The sequence below is a fragment of the Lissotriton vulgaris genome, chromosome 5 (genome assembly GCF_964263255.1).
Source record: "Lissotriton vulgaris chromosome 5, aLisVul1.2, whole genome shotgun sequence".
Taxonomy (NCBI): domain Eukaryota; kingdom Metazoa; phylum Chordata; class Amphibia; order Caudata; family Salamandridae; genus Lissotriton; species Lissotriton vulgaris.
In genome coordinates this window covers 2,023,269,977-2,023,294,188 of record NC_141693.1, presented here as the reverse complement: position 1 = coordinate 2,023,294,188, position 24,212 = coordinate 2,023,269,977, and the positions used below count along the sequence as shown (strand labels likewise).

General features: G+C 48.3%; 1 protein-coding gene across 1 annotated transcript in view; it reads left to right on the top strand.

Annotated features, from left to right (window-relative positions):
* LRRC8A (leucine rich repeat containing 8 VRAC subunit A) overlaps positions 1–6,239 on the top strand; it is a 74,754-nt gene extending 68,515 nt beyond the window's left edge. Inside the window, exon 4 of the mRNA XM_086924867.1 lies at positions 3,026–6,239. Coding sequence (XP_086780993.1) covers positions 3,026–3,301 — 276 coding nt within the window. The 3' untranslated portion in view covers positions 3,302–6,239. The remainder of the gene's footprint in view (positions 1–3,025) is intronic.
* Positions 6,240–24,212: the final 17,973 nt, after the last annotated feature.

Here is a 24,212-nt window from a genome sequence, read left to right as displayed (position 1 = left end):
TTTTGGCTGAGGAGGCTCTTCATCGATGAATTCATTGGAGTCATCTTCACTGCTGGATGGTCTGGCAGCCATGATAATCCAAGATATCCAACAAAGAACCGAGAGCAAAAAGGCAGGTCTTTCAGTCACAAAAGTGAAAGAAGAAGTGAAGAAAATGGGTGGGGATTTCATTCTTTGTAAAAAAAAAACTGTTAACAACCAATGAAAAGTGTTATTTTAAGGTCACATGACTTGACGCGCTTACGCTGCGCGCACCGAAGCGCTTCCGGGGGCGCTTACGCGACGCGAACGTAGGCGTTTCCGGGGCGCATAAGCGGCGCGAACGAAGGCGCTTCCGGGGGCGCTTACGCGGCGCGCCTAAGTGACGTTTTGATAGTTTCACGGAAATGCAAAATCATTTTCATTTCCTTATTCAAAAATACTGCTTTTATATGTATGGTACTAAATGTCTTGCTTTATTATTTACTTTTCATTCATATTTTTTTACACGAACGCAAGTAGCGCTCTGGGTGCGCTTTCCGGAGAGCTTACCGGTGCGCACACCCAGAGCGCCCCCGGAAAAAATGATTAAAAAAAAAACATTTAAAAAATATTATTTAAAAAAAAATAATAATAATTAATACTTACACAAAACAGCAAATTAAAAAAAAAATCGTAGGTTACAAACTCGATATAGAAAGGAATTAGCTTTTAAAAAACCTTTTGAAATTCAGTGAAAAAAACAGAGGTTTCACAATCGTTATAGTTAGGAATTAGCATTTAAAAAACCTTTGAAATTCACTGAAAAAACCATAGGTTTCACACCAGTAGTAGTTAGGAATTAGCATTTAAAAAACCTATTAAATTCACTGAAAAAACCATAGGTTTGACACCAGTTATAGTTAGCTGGAAATTTACTGACATAAAACCATTGAAATTCCCACGTTATAGTTAGTTCGGACTCACTATAACTTGCGCGCCTGCAATGCACTGCTGATGACGTCACATATTACATCACTCAATACATGGTCAGTGACATCACTCATGACATCACTGATGACACCATCCTTGTGACAGACCTCCTTTCAGTGTAATGTAATCCTTGAAACACATATTCAAAAATAGAAACTAAAGTTTTCAAAAAAATGGAGATACCCATACCAGTTACAACAACCAATTCAGTAATTCAACCAACTATATACACATCCACTCATTCAGCAACAGTTCTATATAGTCACTCATACATATACTCACTCATCATATGTAGTGATACACCTATACATCCTGTTACACACCGACAGTCATCCAAAAGTTACTCACACACATAATCACACATGCAAATAAACTATTGAACATCCATTTATTTGCATATACAGCTATACACCCACTACCACCTTACTTCTAAGGAAACTTACACATACTCTCTAAAACAATCACTTATAGAAAGACATACTTATTTAAACAGGAACTCTTACAATCTCTCACTCTCACAAATACTCACTTATATACATCAATACTGACATTTACTAGATTAAAACAAATGTAGTTACTGATAAAGACACTAGTGAGACAGTCATTCACTCACTAACACACACATATACACACTCATCCACCCTTACAATCCAACACATATGCTGTCTTCAAAACACATACAAACAGTGAGTCAGTCATTAATGCATCTATGTGCTAAGTAATACCCCCACCAAACCATACAGACACTCATACTGATACTAAAAAAAATCTAATAACCCATATACACACACATGTAGCTACTCACCAACCTATGCAGCCACTTATACACAAAGTGAAACACTGATACATATATTTAAATGTTTAAATATTACTCGCTAATATATGTATTCACTAAGACACTTAATAAGCCAGTTAACCAATCAATTTTTTTTTTTAAACATCCATTTAGACACTTATTTAAACATTTATTCTTCCATCGACCTTTTTCATATACATATAGAAAACATATTTATTTTTCAGAAAGACCCACATTCACTGGATGGTGTCATCAGTGATGTCATGAGTGATGTCACTGACCATGTCATGAGTGATGTAATATGTGACGTCATCAGCAGTGCATTGCAGGCGCGCAGTTTATAGTGAGTCCAACTAACTATAACGTGGGAATTTCAATGGTTTTATGTCAGTAAAATTTCCAGCTAACTATAACTGGTGTCAAACCTATGTTTTTTTCAGTGAATTTAATAGGTTTTTTTAAATGCTAATCTCTAACTATAACTGGTGTGAAACCTATGGTTTTTTTTAGTGAATATATATATAATCACCAAATTGCTGCCTGCCATAATTAAAGCACTTTACTTCCCCTGTATTTTTAAAAAATGTTATTTACTGATCCTCTCGAATCTGTAAATAAAAAGAAATGTATATCTCTGTCGTTTTGTCAGCGTGCACTTCATTGCCTTACGTGGCATAGCTTGTTGCCCAGGTAGGCAAGTACTTCAGTGCCCACGTAAGGGTAGTAAGCGCTAAACATATGCTGCCATACAATGTAAATGACACTGTTGATTGCGCCATTTATTTTCTTTTGGCCAGGCTGCAGAGCATAGCCAATAGGCATTGGCAAAACCATTAAGTCCCAAGGGCTTTTTTTCTTTCCCTTGTTCTCCTGTTCGCCTTTTCTGATTGTTTCTTAGTCTGCCAATTTCCCTCATTTCTTTCTTCATCTCATTTACTGTACATGTTTCATTTGGCAGGCCTTGATCGATATTCTCCTACTGATTTATGAGCATTTTGTCTGCAACAAGTGTCCGTCCTCATAGTATGTTCATCTATTGCCTCCTGCATCAAGAGGATCAGTAGAACGTCTAGTATCCATTTACTTTGAATCTAGCAGAAAACATAGTAGCACGCTGGCCCAAGCATGCACTCCAGTGTCTGGGCAGGTGAGCTAGACCGTTTGTGTTTGCCAATGCTTGTTTTAAGTTTCTTATAACTTATTCTCACAGTCTGTGTCTGGGCGTTGTTCCTCACCCTCTTTCCAGTGCTGATCACTTTGTTTTTCCACCTGTTCCAGATTGAGGCCCTTCCTCCGGAGCTCTTCCAGTGCAAGAAGCTGCGCACTCTGAACCTTGGCAACAACGTCCTGCACTCGCTGCCCTCGCGGGTGGGCGAGCTGACCAGCCTGACGCAGATGGAGCTGCGTGGAAACCGCCTGGAGGTCCTGCCGGTGGAGCTGGGCGAGTGCCCCCTGCTGAAGCGGAGTGGGCTGGTGGTGGAGGAAGACCTCTTCAATACCCTGCCCTTGGAGGTGAAGGAGAAGCTGTGGAGGGCGGACAAGGAGCAGCTCTGAGCCCGCCCCGCTGGAACCAGGCATGAGAGGACTGGAGAGGAGGATCGGGGAGTGGCATTGTTCAAGCTGCTAGGGATTGAGAGAAGCCTCTTAAAAGTACCACGCTCTGCAGAGCACCAGTTGTCTCCAGGAGGCCAATGCATTGCAGGGCCAGGCCCCACTCTTGCATGCACCCACCTACTGGCTAGCCGAGTCTTTGCTGTCCTGCATGCGCTGATGACCACACCAGAGCCAACGCCCCCTCTGAGGTCTGCAGAACTTTGGACATTATGCGCCCTCTGCCCGTGTTGATGCTTGTACCAAGTTCCTGCGAAAGGCTTGTGTCCTTGGCCATAGAGTGTGTTGTAGGTTTGGGCTGGCGGAGATTGCAGGGGTGCATTTCTGATGACTGTGCTCTGCAGCACCAACAAGCCACTGCCTGGCCAGGGGTTTCTAGACCTTTGACAATGGCTCCAAGTTGTGGTCATGAGTCTGGATCGGATGCACAGATTGGATAAAAATGTGGCCATGGACTAGAGTCTGAAGCTGGAGAGTACACGGGCGTGTGCACCTGAGTGTGCAGTGAGTGAGAGCACCTGCCATGAAGGAGTGTGCCACACTGGCCCCGTACAAGTGTGCCCGCCATCGGAGAGAGTGCAGTGCCTCAGCCAACACGCACTGACTGCCAGGAGCTGTTCTTCACCTTTCATACTGTTACAGATACCGCTACTGGCGTCATGGATAGAGCTGTGGGCAGGGATGTGTAGGGGAATCCGTCTCTATCCACATTGGGTGCAGGGGGGCTGCCAGTCAACACAGTTGATGAAATGGGACGGCAATCTAGTATTCATGATCTTCTTCTTGCTGTGCCAATGGACGAGCATAAATGTACTAACCAGGGTGAAGCCCATTCTGCCCGTGGGGCCTCACCCATTGTGAGGGAATGGGTAGCGGGGGCACAGAGAGGTGGGTGGGGTGTGCAAGGTGGGGGGGGGGTAGGGGTGGGGGACTGTGGCCCGCAGGTTGCCACTGATCAACCTTTGAGTTAGGGATGGAGATGGTGACCAAAGGATGTGGGAGTCTGGTGTCCTGAACTGTTTCCATGGCAATGCTCCACTTAATATGACACACAGTCCCATCCCCCCTATGGGCCTAGATGCTTCATCCTCCACCCCCCCTCCCCCCAGTCTTACCCGTCCCTAACCCCATGATGCCTTTCTCTTGACTGAAAAGTTTACAGTTTGTTTTTATTATGTATTTTAACAGATCAAAGATAATGTTGATTCTTCTAAAAGGAGCCATTTTACTTTTATTATGTTTTTAAGATTCTTGGCTGGAGCTGGGCTTGTCCGACCAATAGTAAAATCCACAGTAATTTCTCCCGCCGTTCTTTATGTGTATGTATATATATATATATATATATATATAACACACATTCACGGTGGATATCTGTAACTGACTTATTCACTGGGTTGATGTGTCCAGACCTGTCTTGGCCCCAGTCGCTCCACACTCCCATAAAAGCTTTGTATTTCATTTTGGCAATTTCCTTTTGGGTTCCTAGAGCCAGGACGTTGAAATATTTCACATTATAAGGATTTGGCAAACGATTAAAGTTCAAGGGCTTAAACCTGACGAAGGAGGAAGTGGAAGCCTGGAGGTGTCCAGCGCTGGCCGTTGGGTGTTTGGAAGGGGTGCTGAATCTTGGCACATAGTCTGGCAATTGGTGGAAGGCAGAAGATACTGTCTCTTGCCGGAGTGCTCCCTGCAGTCTGTCCTTTTGTCAAAGTAAGGCACAGGCTAGCGGTGTTGTCCCTGACTGGGATGCAGAGACTTGACTTCCAACCTTGCCTTCCACTCTTGACCAAACTGTGTGACTCTGGTAACGCTGCTTGGGTGCTTTCTAGAAACTGGACTTTGAGCATGTCAACCGGCTAGTCTCCCTACCCTCCCAAGAGATGGTAGCAGGGAAAGTTTAAAAGGGGGACCGCTAGGCTGCTTGGAGTGCGTCTTTTCAGGTCTGGGTGTTCCTTTCTCTGTAATAAATTGTGTTTGCGACATAGTGCCTCTGCGGCGAATGAGCCGCCCTGGGCTGGTGCTGCTGTATCTGTCTGCAGCTTTGCTTTCCCTTTTCTTGTCAGTATTTACCAAATGCCTCCACCGTGCATACATCCCGGGGCCTCTGACATTGTGCAAACTCCTGATTGCTCTGGTACTTGTGTCACTAGGTTTAACCTGCCAATGACTGATGTCAACAACTGTGAGACCGCTCAACTCCGCAGCACTTGGGGGGCTGGGCCCTGAAAAGAAAAGCCTTTCAGTGTTTCCATGTTTCTCGAGTTATGGGAGCGAATGAGACATTTGTGGACTCCTGTGAACTGACAAAACACTCTCAAATGACAAAATATAGAATCTGAAAAAAGCCTGTTTGATGTTTTTCTGTCTGCCAGATGTAAGAATGAAGCTCTTTGAGTCGTCTGTGATGAGGGGGGGGGGGGGGGGGGGGGGGGGTGCTTAATCACTGTATACAGTCGTCAACTGATCTAAAAGAAACCAGGATTCATCTGGAATAGGTTCACTTGCTGTGCATAAAACCACCTTCTAATAGTACTTGTAGGCAAATAAAAAAGGCGGAGCAAACCAAGCATAATGTAGGGAGTACGTGCTTCTGTGGATCACATGCTCCGCCCGCTTCTGCTGTCTACCATTGGGTGCAGATGTAGCAAGAAGATTTTCTTAGAAGTAGAAGTTCATCCCCTCAAACCCAAGCTGCACCAGGATAAGAGTCACAGTTGTTATTTTCTTCCATTAGGCTTGGATGTACATCCGTTGAGTTCGGGGACTGTCATACAACAGAAACACATGTTTGACATTGAAATACAAATATTACTTTCAGTGATTTTTAAAGACATTGAACGACTATTAAATGCCTTGAAGCAGACATTTAACCTAAAACCTTGGCACATGTTGTATTAGAATGACTTGTGAGAGGGAAATGGAGTACACAGCCTATAACTTTTGGCCAAAATGCAATAGTAAATTACCAACTTTATGTATGTAGCCTTTGTGTAGGAAGGCATCTTTAGGGATTTGAACATTCTGCCTTTTAGACCTGTCACCGAAGATATAAGTGGTAGGTGCATCATCGAAGGCAGCACCAAGGAGCTGCCAAAAAATCTGCTGCGACGGGGTTTGAAGACATTGAGGAAACTCAACTTGGTGGGGTTGGCAGGCGGCAGAGCAACAGGATTCTGTGGGGCCAAAGCAGATACTTGACTATCGTGGATGACTGACATGGGAGAGCAATAACCTACCTAGGCACCAAGCACGGCAAAGACTAAGCATTAGCCTCAAAACGCATCACGCTTTGACGATCTTCCCTCGGGATTCGACTTCGAAAAGGACCTTTGCTCCAATACAAGGAAAACCCTTGAGAGAACCATGCCTTAGGCATGGAGGGCCACAAAAAGTAAAACAAATTCAGTCTGTGCTACCCACTGTGCCTGAATCTTCTCTGTTTCTATCAGCTACACACAGGAAAAGCCTAACTTCAACCCCAAGAGTCTACTCTTCACTCCTTGATATGAAGCTTGATACTGAAGTAAAGATCAATCCCACCGAGGCCATAAGACACACCACATGAGTAATGGCAACTAGAAGCCATATTTGAGACAAACCACCTTCAACATATCTGCCCCCCCCCCCCCACTGACCAGCCCACAAAAGGAAAGATGTCTCCCCTTTGAGGAAGCCTTCTCTGAAGAACGTTGGGCAAACCTAGTGGTAAAGAAAAGTAGACCTAAGGAACCCACCCAACCGCTGTCACCAGTGCATTCCGGTCCTGAGATGATCGATATCATGAAACCACACTTACACATTTGTAACGCTTGAGCTTAACACCGCTAAGGGCATCCACGAGCTGGGGGGCTGTCGGCGACATTAAGTGAGCTATTGCCCTGAGTCGCATGATAATGAGCGGAGTTGGATATTGAACCGTGAACCCGGTGCTCTGGAGTCAGCTACTCTGGCTGCTGCACCACACTCCTCCCAATTACAGACTATGGGGATGACCCAACGCATGACTACTATGTTGATCCACAAGATAATCTCTCTTTTATGCCTCCCCGATGACACCACTGCGAATCGTGTAGTTATATAAAGAGCAGCCACCATGGCATTCTATGCGGCTATATAAAGAGCAGCCACCACTGCACCGCATGCAGTTACATAAAGAGCAGCCACCACTGCCTCCCATGCGGTTATATAAAGAGCAGCCACCACTGCATCCCATGCAGGAATGTAAAGAGCAGCCACCACTGCATCCCATGCGGGTATATAAAGAGCAGCCACCACTGCACCGCATGCAGTTACATAAAGAGCAGCCACCACTGCCTCCCATGCGGTTATATAAAGAGCAGCCACCACTGCATCCCATGCAGGAATGTAAAGAGCAGCCACCACTGCATCCCATGCGGGTATATAAAGAGCAGCCACCACTGCACCGCATGCAGTTACATAAAGAGCAGCCACCACTGCCTCCCATGCGGTTATATAAAGAGCAGCCACCACTGCATCCTATGCAGGAATGTAAAGAGCAGCCACCACTGCATCCCATGCGGGTATATAAAGAGCAGCCACCACTGCATCCCATGCAGGAATGTAAAGAGCAGCCACCACTGCATCCCATGCGGGTATATAAAGAGCAGCCACCACTGCATCCCATGCAGTTATGTAAAGAGCAGCCGTCACTGCACCGCATGTGGTTCTATAAAGAGCAGCCACCACTGAATCCGATGCCGTTATAAAAAAAAGCAGCCACCACTGCACCCCATGCGGTTATTTATAGAGCAGCCCCAACAATATCCAACATGGTTATATAAAGAGCAGCCATCACTGCATCCCATGCGGTTATATAAAGAGCAGCCATCACTGCATCCCATGCAGTTATGTAAAGAGCAGCCAATACTGCTTTCAATGTAGTGATATAATTAGAAGCCACTTTTTCATCCTGTGCAGTAATATAAAGAGCATCCACCACTGCTTCCCAAACTTATATAAAAAGCAGCCACCACATCCCATGAGGTTATATAAAGAGCAGCCATCACTGCATCCCCTGCGGTTATATAAATAGCAGCCAGCCACCACTGCTTCTCATGCGGTTATATAAAAAGCAGCCACCACTGCTTCCCATTCGGGTATATAAAGTGCTGCCACCACTGCCTCCCATGCGGTGATATAAAAAGCAGCCACCACTGCATCCCATGCTGTTATATAAAGAGCAGCCACCACTGCATCCCATGCGGGTATATAAAGAGCAGCCACCACTGCATCCCATGCAGGAATGTAAAGAGCAGCCACCACTGCATCCCATGCTGTTATATAAAGAGCAGCCACCACTGCATCCCATGCAGTTATGTAAAGAGCAACCGCCACTGCTTTCCATGCAGTTATGTAAAGAGCAGCTGCCACTGCTTTCCATGGGATTATAGAAAAAGCAGCCACCTCTGCTTCCCATTTAGTTATGTAAAGAGCAGTCCCCACTGCATCCCATGCGGTTATATGAAGAGCAGCCACCACTGCATCCCATGCGGTTATATAAAGAGCAGCCACCACTGCATACCCTGCAGTTACATAAAGAGCAGCCACCACTGCATACCCTGCAGTTATATAAAAAGCAGCCACCTCTGCTTCCCATTTAGTTACGTAAAGAGCAGCCACCACTGCATCCCATGCGGGTATATAAAGAGCAGCCATCACTGCATCCCATGCGGTTACATAAAGAGCAGCCACCACTGCATCCCATGCGGGTATATGAAGAACAGCCACCACTGCATCCCATGCGGTTATATAAAGAGCAGCCACCACTGCATACCCTGCAGTTACATAAAGAGCAGCCACCACTGCATACCCTGCAGTTATATAAAGAGCAGCCACCACTGCTTCCCATGCGGTTATGTAAAGAGCAGCCACCACTGCATCCCATGCGGGTATATAAAGAGCAGCCATCACTGCTTCCCATGCGGATATATAAAGAGCAGCCATCACTGCATCCCATGCGGTTACATAAAGAGCAGCCACCACTGCATCCCATGCGGGTATATGAAGAGCAGCCACCACTGCATCCCAGGCGGTTATATAGAGAAGCCACAACTGCATCCAACATGGTTATGTAAAGAGCAGCCACCTCTGCATCCCATTCAGTTATGTTAAGAGCAGCCACCACTGCATCCCAGGCGGTTATATAGAGATGCCACAACTGCATCCCATGCAGTTATATAAAGAGCAGCCACAACTGCATCCAACATGGTTATGTAATGAGCAGCCACCACTGCATCCCATGTGGGTATATAAAGAGCAGCCACAACTGCATCCAACATGGTTATGTAATGAGCAGCCACCACTGCATCCCATGTGGGTATATAAAGAGCAGCCACAACTGCATCCAACATGGTTATGTAAAGAACAGCCACCACTGCATCCCATGCAGTTATGTAAAGAGCAGCCACCACTGCACCCCATGCAGGAATATAAAGAGCAGCCACCACTCCATCCAATGCAATTATATAAAGAACAGCCACCACTGCATCCCAGGCAGTTATGTAAAGAGCAGCCACCATTGCACCCAATGCCATTAAATAAAGTTTGGCCACCACTGCACCTTATGTGGTTTTGCAGCATGAATCTTTTCTGGATTCACATGCTGTGCATTATTTTGCCATCCAGGGGTTAGGTCTTGGAATTGTTGTATTTCTTTCCTTTTTTTGGTTGTTTTCTTTTTTTTTGGTGGGTGTCGGCAAACCACCATTATTTGGTGTCCTCCTGTGACGTCGACAGGCGTCCTCCGCAAGGTCCCACCTTTGGACGCACTCTTCAGATTCTGTTTTTCCGCCGTTGTGTCTGGATCGATAAAGAAGGAGCTCCTAAGATTGGAGAGAAGAATCAAATAAAATAAGGAAAAAACTTCAGAAGAACTGCGGTTGAACATTTCGACTTTCAAGTTTTCAATCACAACGACTGGAGTTCGACGAAAGGTGTACACTTATCTTCAACGATCAGAGAATGTGCACGCAGGGGGCTCCCTGGGCACGGTAATAGACAAAACATTGCTCAAGTTTTGCAAAAATTGTCACCACAGTTATGCTCAGAAAGATCAGCACCCAGTCTGCACCCTTTGCCTGCTGCTGGATAACCGAAGCGAGGACTGTAACACGTGCTCCAACTACACCCCGAAGACGTTGAGGGTGAGGGAAAAACAGCGAAGAGCCAACTACAACATGCTAGTCCAAGGACCACCACCTTCACTGCGAGACCTGGGCCTCTCCAGTGAGGAGAAGGACAACGTCGCTGAAGGGCCTGAAGGCGACGAGGACAGAGACGTTACGGTTGTGGAGGTCTAGAAGAAGACTTCGAAGGAAGTAAGAGAGTCGTCGACCTCAAAACAACTAGGAGTCTAGAAAATCTGACTCTAGACCCACAATGGGAGCCTCCGCGTCGAGGTACTCAATGTCTGCAGTTGCATTCAAACAAAAACACACCATAGGATCCTTGGATAAGGGCTCTGTAATGGCAAAGACACTCGAAAAGCCAAAGACATCAAAAGACAGTCTGGAAAAAGATGCCTCAGCATCGAAAAGGACCAAACAAGCTACGACAGCTGGATCGGCGTCGACAAGCATGAAGCGAAAAGCAGAAGGTCTCGACGACGAAATACACTCGGCCGAGATGGAGAAGAAAAGGAAGAGACTCGAAGCCGAAACGTTACGGTTGTGGAGGTCTAGAAGAAGACTTCGAAGGAAGTAAGAGAGTCGTTGACCTCAAAACAACTAGAAGAGTCTAGAAAATCTGACTCTAGGCCCACAATGGGAGCCTCAGCGCCGAAGTACTCCATGTCTGCAGTTGCATTCAAACAAAAACACACCATAGGTTCCTTGGATAAGGATTAGCCAGCTAACTAGGGACAACTTAAGCCGGCACGAGAGTGGTACTAGGAGACCCCTGGGGCCCCTCTCAGGCCAGCTTAACATTGGGAATGGACGAGTTAGGTCTCTGTCGAGAGGCTCTAACAGATCCGTTCGAACCAATGGCTCTCGAGGCTCTTCTCGAAGAGGGATGACATCCCCTCAGAGGAGAGTGTACGAAGCTAAGGAGAGGGAAGTCAATCTGCGGATCGAAAGGGAAGAACTTGCCCTGGCCAAAGAAAGACTCGCCTTTGCTCGAAAGCAAGAATTGAGTGGGACCAATCCCACTGGTGGCAGCATTCCCCCACGGGAAAACAGGAGTTTAGACACTAGGCACCTGAGTAAGATAGTGCCCCCCTTTAAGCAAGGGGACGACATCCACAAATGGATTACTGCTTTGGAGCGGGCCTGCACTGTACAGTGCGTCCCCCAGAGTCAGTGGGCAGCTATCTTGTGGCTCTCCTTTGAAGGTAAAGGTAGAGATAAGCTCCTCACTACTAGAGTTGAGGATGCTAACAATTACCAGGTCCTGAAGAACACACTGATTGATGGGTTCGGCCTAACCACTGAGCAGTACAGGTTGCTGTTCAGGGATACCCAGAAAACTCAGTCTCAGGACTGGTCTGATTTCGTCGATTGTGCCACTAAGGCTTTGGAGGGCTGGTTGCTGGGCAGTAAGGTTACTGATTACACAGGATTGTATAATTTGATCATGCGAGAACAGATTTTAAACAATTGTCAGAACCAGTTGTTGCATCAGCACCTTGTCGACTCGGATCTGACCTCTCCCCAAGAATTGGGAAAGAAGGCAGACAGATGGGTCAGAACAAGGGTTAAGCAAAACCAGGGCCAGAACCAGGGTGGTCAGAAGAAAGCAGACCAGAAGGGTAAAGATTTGAAAGGGGAACAAAATGACCAGAAGTCTTCGACAGGTCCCCAACAACCCAAAGGGGGGGGGGGGGGGTCAGGCTTCCCAGAAAAAGAAGAATCAAGAAGGCCAATCGAAAAGGTGGTGCCAATACTGTAAAAGTAAAACTCACTGGTTTAGTGAGTGCACCAAGAAAGGAGGGCAGACTCCTGCTACTGCAGCCCCTAAGGCACCTGTGCCCCCTAGTACAGCCAGCAGTAGTAGTGCGCCTCCCAAGGGACTAGCTGGGTTAACCTTGGGTTCTGAGGGGGTGTGACAGCTTAGTTGGCACACTCACTCAGGCTGTCCTTGTCTGTACGGGGGATGTGGATATATCCCCCGATGTCAGTCCCAATACTTTGGGCAAATACCGACAGACGCCTTTGATCAATGGAAGAATGGCTCAGGCCTATAGGGACACTTGTGCCAGTGTCACCATGGTGACGCCTAACTTTGTGGACCCTGGACAGATCATGCCAGGTACAGATTTCCTGGTGACCAATGCCAGCAACGTCACTACCAGTCATAGTATGGCGATTGTTGCTTTCTCCTGGGGAGGGGTAAATGGCCAGAAAAAGGTTGTTGTTAGTTCAGACCTCCCAGTGGATTGTTTGTTGGGCAATGATTTGGAGTCATCACAATGGTCAGAAGTGGAGCACCGGACTCACATGGAGATGTTAGGCTTGCCAGCACATGTGCTTGCTGTGACTAGGTCACAGGTCAGACGATGCCCCACTGAACAGGTGCTGGATCCTGGAACAACGGATCAGACACCTCCCAAGAAGAAGAGCAGTCGGGTTAAGGCAGCGCCTTCCCCCTTGCCCCAGGTCGAGGATCAGGTCTCAGTGGAGGCTGACCTCCAGGAATTGCGGGAAACTGAACCTAAAGAACTCTAACTTGATCAAGTTGAGTTTCTGGGCTCAGGGGGACCCACACGAGAAGACCTGGGGAAGGACCAGTTAGACTGCCCTTCCCTTGAACCCCTCAGACAGCAGGCTGCTGCTGAGGCTGCTGGGAACGCCACAGGTACCCACAAGGTATACTGGGAGGATGGACTCCTGTACACTGAGGCAAGAGACCCCAAGCCTGGCATGACCAGGAGGCTGGTTATCCCCTTGTCTCAGCGTGGTTTCCTTCTTACCTTGGCCCACGAGATTCCCGTAGCAGGACACTTAGGCCAGACGAAGACGTGGGACAGGCTTGTCTCACACTTTCACTGGCCTCACATGAACGAAGATACCAAGGAGTTTTGTCGCTCCTGTGTCACTTGCCAAGCCAGTGGTAAGTCAGGTGGCACGACAAAGGCCCCCCTTATACCAATGCCTGTGGTGGGGGTGCCCTTTGAACGAGTGGGGATTGACATTGTCGGTCCAATGGAACCCCCAACACCATCAGGGCACAAGTTTATACTGGTGGTAGTGGATCATGCCACCAGGTATCCTGAAGCTATTCCCCTTAGGACCACTACAGCACCTGTGGTGGCAAGAGCCCTAGTTGGAGTGTTCTCCAGAGTGGGCTTCCCTAAGGAGGTTGTCTCTGACAGAGGTGCAAACTTCATGTCAAGCTACTTGACTGCTATGTGGAAGGAATGTGGTGTCAACTACAAGTTCACTACACCCTATCATCCACAATGCAATGGGCTTGTTGAAAGGTTCAACAGGACCCTAAAAGGGATGATTCATGGACTACCTGAAAAGCTTCGGCGTAGATGGGACGTCCTGATTCCCTGCCTTTTATTCGCTTATAGAGAGGTCCCACAGAAGGGGGTTGGCTACAGCCCTTTTGAACTTTTGGACAGACATCCTGTAAGAGGACCCCTGTGTTTGGTGAAGGAAGGATGGGAGAGACCTCTCAAAAAGCCTGCAACCAGCATAGTGGACTGTGTGCTTGGCCTCCGCTCCCGGATGGCTGAGTACATGGAGAAGGCATCCGAAAACCTTAAGGCCAGCCAAGAACTCCAAAAAGCTTGGCATGACCAAAAGGCTGTCCTGACTGTTTACCAGCCTGGACAGAAGGTGTGGGTGTTGGAGCCAGTGGCCCCAGCAGCACTCAAAGACAAATGGTCTGGGCCCTACACCATCCTGGAGAAAAAGGGAGAGGTCACCTACCTGGTGGACCTTGGAACTCCCCGGAGCCCCCACAGGGTGCTTCATGTCAACAGGCTCAAGGCATATGTCGACAGGAAGGACATGAGCTTGCTCATGGCCATAGATGAGGGACAGGAGGAAGAGAGTGACCCTCTCCCCGACCTGCTCACTCAGAATCCTGACGATGGATCGGTAGACGGTGTTGTCTTTTGTGGCAGCCTCTCCGAACATCAACAGGAGGATTGTAAACAGGTTCTTCAATCCTTCCGGCATATGTTCTCTCTAACACCCAGTCAGACCAATTGGTGTACCCATGAGGTTGACACTGGTGACCGCTTGCCCGTCAAGAGTAAAATCTACAGGCACCGAGGATGAAGAGGGTTCTCTCCACGCTGGCTCCGGAGGCAGGGGGCCTTGGCATCCCGGACCTCCGGAAATACTTCCAGGCGGCGCAGTTGCGCTACCTAGTGGAGTGGAGCAGGTGGGAATCCGACAAGCATTGGCTTTTTCAGGACCAGGCAGTGGCGGGGCGCAGTGGAGAGGTGTGGCTCACTGGTTAGAGGCGGCAGACCCGAGTGCAGAGAACGGCCCGGGACCAGGGTTCGATTCCCGACGCGGCAGGGTCTTGGACCAGGATCAGCGGACTGATAATTCTCGCATCGGTGCCTACTCCGACCAGAGATCACACTCGGCAACTCTGGGCATTAGCTTGCCTCATCTCCACAACGGCCCCACACAAACGCCGGGGATGCCTGGCTTCACCTTGGAGACCCCCAGGAGGGACTATCTCACAGGGAAAGCCAGGACGGGTTCCCCAGCGGTCTATAGCGCTACGAGGCCTCCGGGTAGCAGTGCGCTTTACAAGACACAACAATTCACAATTCACAATTCACCCTCCAGGCGGTTCCATTCATGCGCCGGGCTCACCGCCCTCAAAATCTCTACGCTTCCTTCGTTACGCGAGTTCCCTTAAGGGTATGGGACACAGTCAGCGAGGTTTGTGAACTCACTACGTTCCCCTCACCTTTCACCCCGATAGCGGACAATCCTGACTTCTCCCCCGGGATGGAGCCAGGTGCTTTCTCTCACTGGAGGGCGGCGGGCTGCCGAGCGCTGTTCCAGATCTATGGGCCGGAGGGGATAGTCCCCTTTCAGCAACTGAAACAGGAGTTCCATTTGTCTGAGTCGGACAGGCTGCGATATATGCAGGTCAGGCACTGGCGCTTCAACCCCAGGTGCGGGACACTGCTGATCGCCGGATAACGCCATACGAATGGTGGTTGGTGACACGCGCCTCTGACGCTAAGCTGATCACTGATCTATATAAATTCCTACAGCCCCCTCCGTTTCACTTCTATAATCCGGGCAGGGAACGTTGGAACAGAGAACTGGGACGGACGCTTAGCCATAAGGAATGGGATCAAATTGCGCACCGTGCGAGACACTCTGCATATCATACAGGCCTCACGGAAACACTCACCAAGGTGTCTACGTATTGGTATTACACCCCGGAGAGGCTCCATGAAATGAACAGACATATTGAGAAGGCGTGCTGGAGGGGTTGCGGTCGGGTGGGGACCCTTACACATATACTTTGGGATTGTCCTTTGTTAGAGGCTTACTGGAAGGAAGTTCTTGACGAGATTGATGTTCATTTTGCAACTGAATTGCAGCGCTTCCCGGCGTATCAGGCCTTCCTAATGGCCTGATGTACCCGCTGAAGTCCCGTAGGGACAGGCAAATTGCGATAGCGCTGGGTTCAGCGATTCAGAACATCTTGATCCACTGGCGTACCACCACGGTCCCCTCCATCACAGGCTGGCTGCACAGGCTTTGGCACGTGCTAGGTATGGAGAAATTATCGCTTATGGTGGCAGGGGACGTGGACCAATTTGATGAGCTATGGCAACCCTTCCACGCGCTTCTGACTACTGAATTCAGGGAACTCACTTGCCCGAGATACCTCAGACTTCTGAGATTACCACCGCCCGTGATTTCAACCGACTAAGGAGACACAAGATCTGGGCTCGCGGGGGAGACGGGGGCGTGGCGGGAGGGCAGGTTGTATTATCAGCCGAGTTTTGGACGGGGGGAGTAGCGGGGGATGTTGGGGTGAATTGGGTTGTTTGGGGGGGTGGGGGGGGTTCTGGGGGTGGTGGGGTTGGTCTCCTGCATTATTGCTTTTCCTTTTCTGGTCTGCTTGATGGTGTCGACTGCACTTAGCTTTTATCATTTGCCATTGTTTTTTCTTTACAGTAGCTTTGTCCACCGTCGCACTCATAAATTTATGCTCAGCTTTTCTCACCTGATTGTATGTAACCCTACCCCTCATGTTCCCTTGCCTCCTATTTTTTGTCTTAATAAAATGCTTTAAACCTAAAATCTACAGGCAGCCCGATCACGTTAGAGACTGCATCAAAACTGAAGTGCAGAAAATGTTGGAGTTGGGAGTCATTGAACCCTCGGATAGCCCTTGGGCTAGTTCCGTAGTTCTAGTGCCGAAGCCTCACACCTCGGGTGGTAAGAAAGAGATGAGGTTCTGCGTAGACTAAAGGGGTCTCAATGCAGTCACTAAGACTGATGCCCACCCAATACCAAGGGCAGACGAGCTTATAGATAGATTGGCGTCCGCCAACTACTTAAGTACGTTTGACCTGACAGCTGGGTATTGGCAAATCAGGTTAGCTGAGGACGCCAAGCCCAAGACCGCATTTTCTACCCCTGGTGGGCATTATCAGTTCGTGGTGATGCCCTTTGGTTTGAAAAATGCACCTGCCACCTTCCAAAGGTTGGTGAATCACGTTCTCACTGGGCTGGATGACTTCTGTGCGGCGTATCTAGACGATATTGCTGTCTTTAGCTCCACCTGGGAGGATCACCTGGTCCACCTGTTGAAAGTGTTAGAGGCTCTGCAAGGAGCAGGTCTCACTATCAAGGCCACCAAGTGCCAGATAGGGCAGACACAGGTTGTATACTTGGGCCACCTTGTCGGTGGAGGCCAAGTTCAACCACTGGAGAGCAAAATACAGTCAATCAGGGACTGGGCTCCTCCAACCACCCAGACTCAGGTTCGAGCTTTCTTGGGCCTGACTGGTTACTACCGAAAGTTTGTCAGAAATTACAGATCGATTGTGACTCCGCTTAATGAACTGACGAGTAAGAAAATGCCAAAAAAGGTTCAGTGGACAGCGAGCTGTCAAAAAGCATTCGATGACCTAAAACAGGTCATGTGCACGGCACCTATCCTCAAGAGTCCAGACTACTCCAAACCATTAATTGTCCAAACAGATGCTTCTGAGTTGGGTGTGGGAGCTGTTCTATCTCAACTGAATTTTGATGGTAATGACCAGCCCATTGCTTTTATAAGCAGACGGCTGAACCCCAGAGAGAAAAATTGGTCAGCTATTGAGAGGGAGGCCTTTGCTGTGGTTTGGGCCCTGAAGAAACTGAGGCCATACTTGTTTGGCACTCATTTCAAGATTCAGACCGACCATAAGCCCCTCTTATGGCTAAATCAGATGAAGGGTGAAAACCCCAAACTGCTTAGGTGGTCCATTTCCCTACAGGGGATGGACTTCACAGTGGAGCATAGACCTGGCACTGATCATGGCAATGCAGATGGGCTCTCCAGGTATTTCCACTTAAAACAAGAAGACTCACCTGGTCAAGGTTAGTTTATTGTCCCAACGTTTGGGGGGGGGGGGGGGGGGGGGTCATGTAGGAGAGTAGGGTCTGCAATCCTATGATCACCCAGATTTTTTGCTTTTGTTTCACTGGTTTACGACTTTCTCGGGCTGTGGGCCTGCCAATCAGACCCACAGCCTAGCTGTTCTCTCGCTAAATTGATGTGTGTACCTTAGGTGCATTACCCAATTGGAACTGGGCCACCTCGTCAGACCCTGTAACTCAGGGCATCGGTGTACCCAGGGCCTACCAGGGGCTGAAGCATGTATTATGCCACCCCTGGATGGCCATCTAAATCTGACACAACTGGCTGCGCGACAGCTGGGGCAACGTGGCGTACTCGCCCGTTGCTTTAGGTATAGTATGACTATATCTAACCCTCAAATGGACACCCGAATTCCTGTTAGCCACTCCTATGGCAGGCCTTGACAATCCTGAAGGCAGAGTGCATGGAATCGTGTGAATTGGGCTCTGGCACGAGCCGAGCCCGGTTGCAGCTTGCGGAACCAAGACCCAATGGCTGTTCCATGATAACGCGTACCATATTGGTAACTTCGGTATCGCGTTATCAAGACATGTCGAGTAAGGTGTCACACGAATCAGGATGCTGACCCCTCACCAAGGCTGGCGACGAGGTTAGCATTCCGCCCTTCTAGAGGGACACGACATGTACGTAACTGTGAACCCCAGTTAAAGTTAACTAAAGCCTCAGCTCCACAAAATGGATGCTGCCACCACAGACACGAGTCTGACCTCCTGCTGCTGGGAGTCCATCCAGCGAGGAGAGCTTGGACAAAGGGTTTCCTGTCCGGGGCGGTGTTCGCACCATCCCAGACAGGGTTTTGTGTATCCTGGGTAGGCAGGGCTTTACAAGAAGGTGACTGCGGAGTGGCACCCCGGTGCTCACTACGCATCTGCCGGCTAGAACCAGTTCCAGGGGCGCGCCAGCCCCTGACCTGGGGAAAGTCCGGCATGGGAGAGGGGTGTAACCACCCCCCTTCCTGGTCCCACCCCTAGGGCAGGACCTAGTCACGTATCCATCCCTTTCTTTAGGATAAAGGCAGGAGCGGGGACCCTTCCAAATTAGATCATCTTTAAATCAAGAATACTTTCTACGAAAGGAACTCTCGACTCTTCTCAAGATTTCTCCCTTGTGGCTAAGGAGTAGTCACCCTGCATCCGCAGGCACCATCTAAGAACTCTGCGGTTTGCTGCAAGTCCTTCCTCAGGAATCCGACTGCCCAGCTCGACGAGAACCGGCTTCCCTGGCACCTCTGACCTCTACCCACATCGTCAGCTCAGCTGAGATCTGTGGGTGCGACGAGACCTCGAGGGACCGGCCATCTTCAAAACCTGCACGATTTCTTAAACCAGCACGACCACCGAGGGATTCTCTGGTGAGTGCTCTGGGGTCCGAGAAGCCCGACCCTGAGCAGCCCCAACACCGAAGTGCAGCCTCCCAGCAGCTCCATGATCTGCGTGGGGCCCTTCTGCTCTTTGCTGTTCAGCACGTTGTCTGGTTACTAGCCGCTGGCTTGTGACCTCCGTGACGACACCCGACAACCAACGCTGCTGGTCTGGTTGCTCCAGACTGGCCTTTGCTCCCTTCTGAGAGAGGAGCACCTCGGGCCCTCCTGGTCCACTCCAGATGCCATTTTAGGCCCACCACGTGGCCCTGAAATTTGCCAAGGCTTGTTGCCCCAATCCTGGGCCCAGCGACGCCGACAGCATCAACCTTCGTGGGACAGCTCGCACCTCCATCCTGGTCGCCGACAACGCCTCCTGGTCCGTGAGACTGCAGAGCCTAGCGTCGCCCTCTCACCTAGTCGAGGTGACGATCATCCGGTGCCCTCCTGGTACCCTCTGACTACTGGCTAGTAGTTACGAACTTGGTCCCCTCTGCTTTCAGGTGTCCTCCATCTCTGATCCAGGCTTGGATCTCTACGAACTATCTACACTGGTCGCCGGCCAGCAACTCCTTCCTTCCGGCTCCTGGCTTGTCAGCGAAGACTCCCGACGTCTGTAAAGACTTGTGCAGCCGCAGCCCTTGGGGCTAGGTAACTTCGGCATTTCGGTGCCCGCATAGCCTCCTTACTTAAGGGTCCCGAGTCCCTATTGCTTCCGACTTGCCTTATCGGGTCCGCCCGAGACCACTAAACTTTCCGTGCTTTCGGGCACTTGTATTGATTGTGCACTTGATGTATTTTCTTAAGAGTTTCGTTGTGTGCTTAGTACCCTGTCCTCATAAAGAGTACAGGGCTGTTGTGATTCTAATAAATACACTGTTTATTTTCATAACACTTGTGTGGTGTCCTTTCACTTGGTGTTCAAGGGGTATGTGATGGTATAACAGCTGGCTTAACACGCCCTCTAGAGTTTAGCCCGAAGACTGCTCATATCCACGCTACTAGGATAGCTGGTCTAAGGTTGACTTACAACCAATCACCATAAGGGTCGTTTGGACCGATGCATAGTGATCACTAGAATAGTGAGCACTGCATATCGGGCCAACTTCTCACACCGCTGAAAACCACAACAGAGGTCGAGAAGGTCGTCGAGAAAGTAATGCCTCCGACTACACCCTGAACCGCTCAAAGAAGAAGAGAAAGAAGAATTGTTCTTCGGAGAAGACGTCGAAGAGGACAAACAAACGTATGCAGGATCACCGATCTCAGAGACTCAAGACCTGCAATGGTAAGATCTCGACGCCAAATCACCCAAGGAGGCTGTGGAAACATATCCTCCGGGGCCATCACCCCCAGATGACATTGGCATGTTTATTCAGGTGATTAAGAAAGCTGCTGAAACATATGTTGTGCAGCTAGAGGAAGAAAAACCACGACCATGTTTTTTATTAGAGACTTTGATGCCAACACAATAAGGAAATCAATTCCTTCCAATGCTGCCAAGTGTATTGGAACAGGGAAAAGAGGCATTCAAAGAGCCTGCAACATGCAAGGATATCACACCAAGAGCAGAAAAGATATATAAACATTCCTCTAAAGACCCTATATACGTCAGATGGTCTGTACCAACTGACTCTATTATTACTTCCACAGCAAGAAAAGGAGCTAATGTACCAACAACAATGGGTCCACCTACAGACTAGGAAAGCAAGAGGATGGACCTTGTAGGGAGGAAAGTAGAAAAAAGTGCTGCAAACCAATGGCGCATAGCCAATTCAAATGCATTACTAAACACACCTGCTTATCAATATTGGGAAGAGGTAGGAGATTTGTTAAAAAAACCTACCTGAGCAATTCCAAAGAAGAGCTAGCCATTTGGTGGAAGAGGGTAAAAACATTGCTAACACATGTTTAAAGTCAGCACTAGATGCTGCAGAAACATCAAGCAGACAAATGATGAGTGGCATCACAGAAAGGAGGTGCGCATGGCTGAGAATATCAGGTTTCGAACCAGAAGTGCAAGGCAATATTATAAACTCACCATTCAATGGCGAACAACTGTTTGGGAGTGTGGTTGACGCTAAACTCAACCAAGTAAAAAAAGACAACGAGACGGCAAGGTCCATGGGCGCCTACAATTCAGAGGCATGCGTAGAGGCACACCCTCAAAAAGACCAGCAGTTAGAGGTACCCACCAACCTACTACCTCACATTAAACTTACCAAGGAGCAAGCATGGGGCAGCAGCAAGGGCGGCAGCAGAACTGGCAATATCAACAAGGAAGGCAATCATTATGAGGGCGTCCCCATGGCAGAGGCCAGCCACAAAGGCGGACCACACACCACAACTAAGTGACTGCATTCAAAGAAGGTACACTCATGAAGAACAGCAATGGGTGTACACACAGAAAAACAACCAATGCAAAAACAAAGACCTGCCAGTTTATAGTTCCTCCAGGATGCCACACCAGTAGAAGGCAGACTAAAATATTTCCTTCAAAGATGGAAGGACATAACGTTAGACAAATTGATTTTAAACATAATGCAGTATGGGGACTGCATAGAGCTAACAAAACAACCCCTAAACAGGAGACCAAAACAAAGGATGCATTCAAAAGCAGAATTATCTCAGCTATTCAAAGAGGTGCAGGAACTAGAGGGGGAAACATGCAATAGAGCACATACCACACAAGGAAAAGAACAACAGAGTATATTCTACATGCTTCCTACTTCCAAAAATAGACGAAACATTACGCCCAATATTAGACCTAAGGTTTCTAAACAAATTTATAAAGACCCAAAGATTGAAGATGACTACACTGCAAGAGGTGATACCTCACCTGCAAGAAGGAGATGACATGGCAACCATAGACTTAAAGGAGGCATACTTACACATCCCTATGAACAAAAAACTCAAGAGGCTGTTAAGATTTGTGGTCAACAAAAGACACTACCAATTCAAAGTACTGGCATTCGGTCGAAAATCAGCACCATGAGTGTTCACAAAGTGCCTAGCAGCCGTAGCAGCACATCTCAGAAGGCAGGAGATTCATGTTTACTCCTACTTGGACGACTGGTTAGTAAGAGCAAACTCTTACAGTCTATGCAAATAGCATATACAAGTAGTGATGGAGACATTAGTTCAGCTGGGCTTCTCCATACATGGGGAAAAATCATCAATAAAACCAGAACTCATAAAGGTGCTCTTAGGCGGAGAAATAGATAGTGTTAGGAAAAGCATTCCCAAGCGAGAAAAGGAGATCGGCCTTATTTAAGGAGACTCCTCTATACCAGAGGGGGCATCATCTGACAGTGAGGACAGTGGGGAAATTACTGGGAATGATGGCATCATGCATTCATTTCATTCCGAACATTCGCCTACACATGAGACCATTTCAGGAATGGCTCCAGAAACAATGGTCAAAGGCAACAGGAGATCTAGTTGTTGTCACACAGACAGTTCATCAGGAGATGGCATGTTGTAACAAAGCAAACATAGCACAGGGAAGACTTTTCACACCACCAACTCCAACAGTGACCATAACAACAGATGTGTCCCTAATGGGATTGGGAGCACACATGAACAACCTCAAGGTAAAAGGATTGCGGACACAACAGGGCACAGATGTATAAAAACAGTATTCTTAGCCTTAAAGGGTTTTCAAAAAGAGCTCTACAGGAAAAAGGTGTTGAAACAAACAGACAACACAACCACAATGTTTTATATAAAAAAGCATGGGAAGAACTGCGTCTGTAGCACTCAAAGCTCGCTCAAGAGATTTGGAGATGGGCAATTCCAAGGGGAATAGACATAATAGCAATGCACCTACCAGGAAAGGACAATGCAGAAGCAGACAGGCTGAGCAGACAAACACCATCACTCCACAAGTGGGAACTAAATCAAGCAGAACTCCAGAAGATTTTAAGGAAATGGGGGACACCTTAATAGACCTATGTGCAACACCCCACAATGCAAAATGCCAAAACTTCGCATCCAGGTGACCTTACAGTCAGTCCCTAGAGAATGAGCTGTGGATACACTGGTGTTAGACCTGGCACCTTGGCGTGAGTTTCCCTTCTACTTTTTGCTGAGGTGCCTCAGATGTTTTTGCTGGTGTCCGCTGCTCAGGGCACTGCGCCACGGCCAATCCGTGCCGCAGTGCAAGTGCTCCCAATGTAAAATGTATATATGATTGATTTCCATGATTGGCTCATTGGATTTACTGTCAGTCCCCAGTAAAGTGCACCAGGAGTGCCAGGGCTTGTAAATGCCAATACTGCTAGTGGGCTTGCAGCGCTGGTTGCGCCACCCACAGAAACAGCCTTTTAAAATGTGTCTAGGGTCTGCCATTGCAGAACCTGTGTGCAGTCTGGTACTGTCATGCTGGCTGGGCAAGTGCACACACTTGCCAGCCTCTAAACCTTCCCTTTGCTTCATATTAGTCACCCCTATGGTAGGCCCTAGGGCAGGGTGCATTGTAAGTGTAAGGTAGGACAAGCCCTGATGTGAATGGCATGTCCTAATAGTAAATTACAGCCAATTTCGTTTTTCACTATTGTAAGGCTACCTGTTCTCATAGGCCAAGATGGGCTGCTGGAATTATTACACTCTATAATCCCAGAAGGCTCAGGGAACATGGTAGAAGGTCAAGTTTAGTATGCCTGAAATCAGAATAATAAAATACTTCTTTTAGTAAAGTTTATTTTAATATCCTGTGTTTGCAAATGCTACTTTTAGAAAGTTAGCATTTGCTTGCCTAACCATTTCAGCCCGCCTCTGCTAGGATGTGTATCTGCTGTCTGGGTTGTGTGAGTGACAGGGCTGGGGGATGACAGGTGGTGAATGCAAGGATTACACATTAGTGGGAGGTGGGAGTGCCCCTGGACTCTG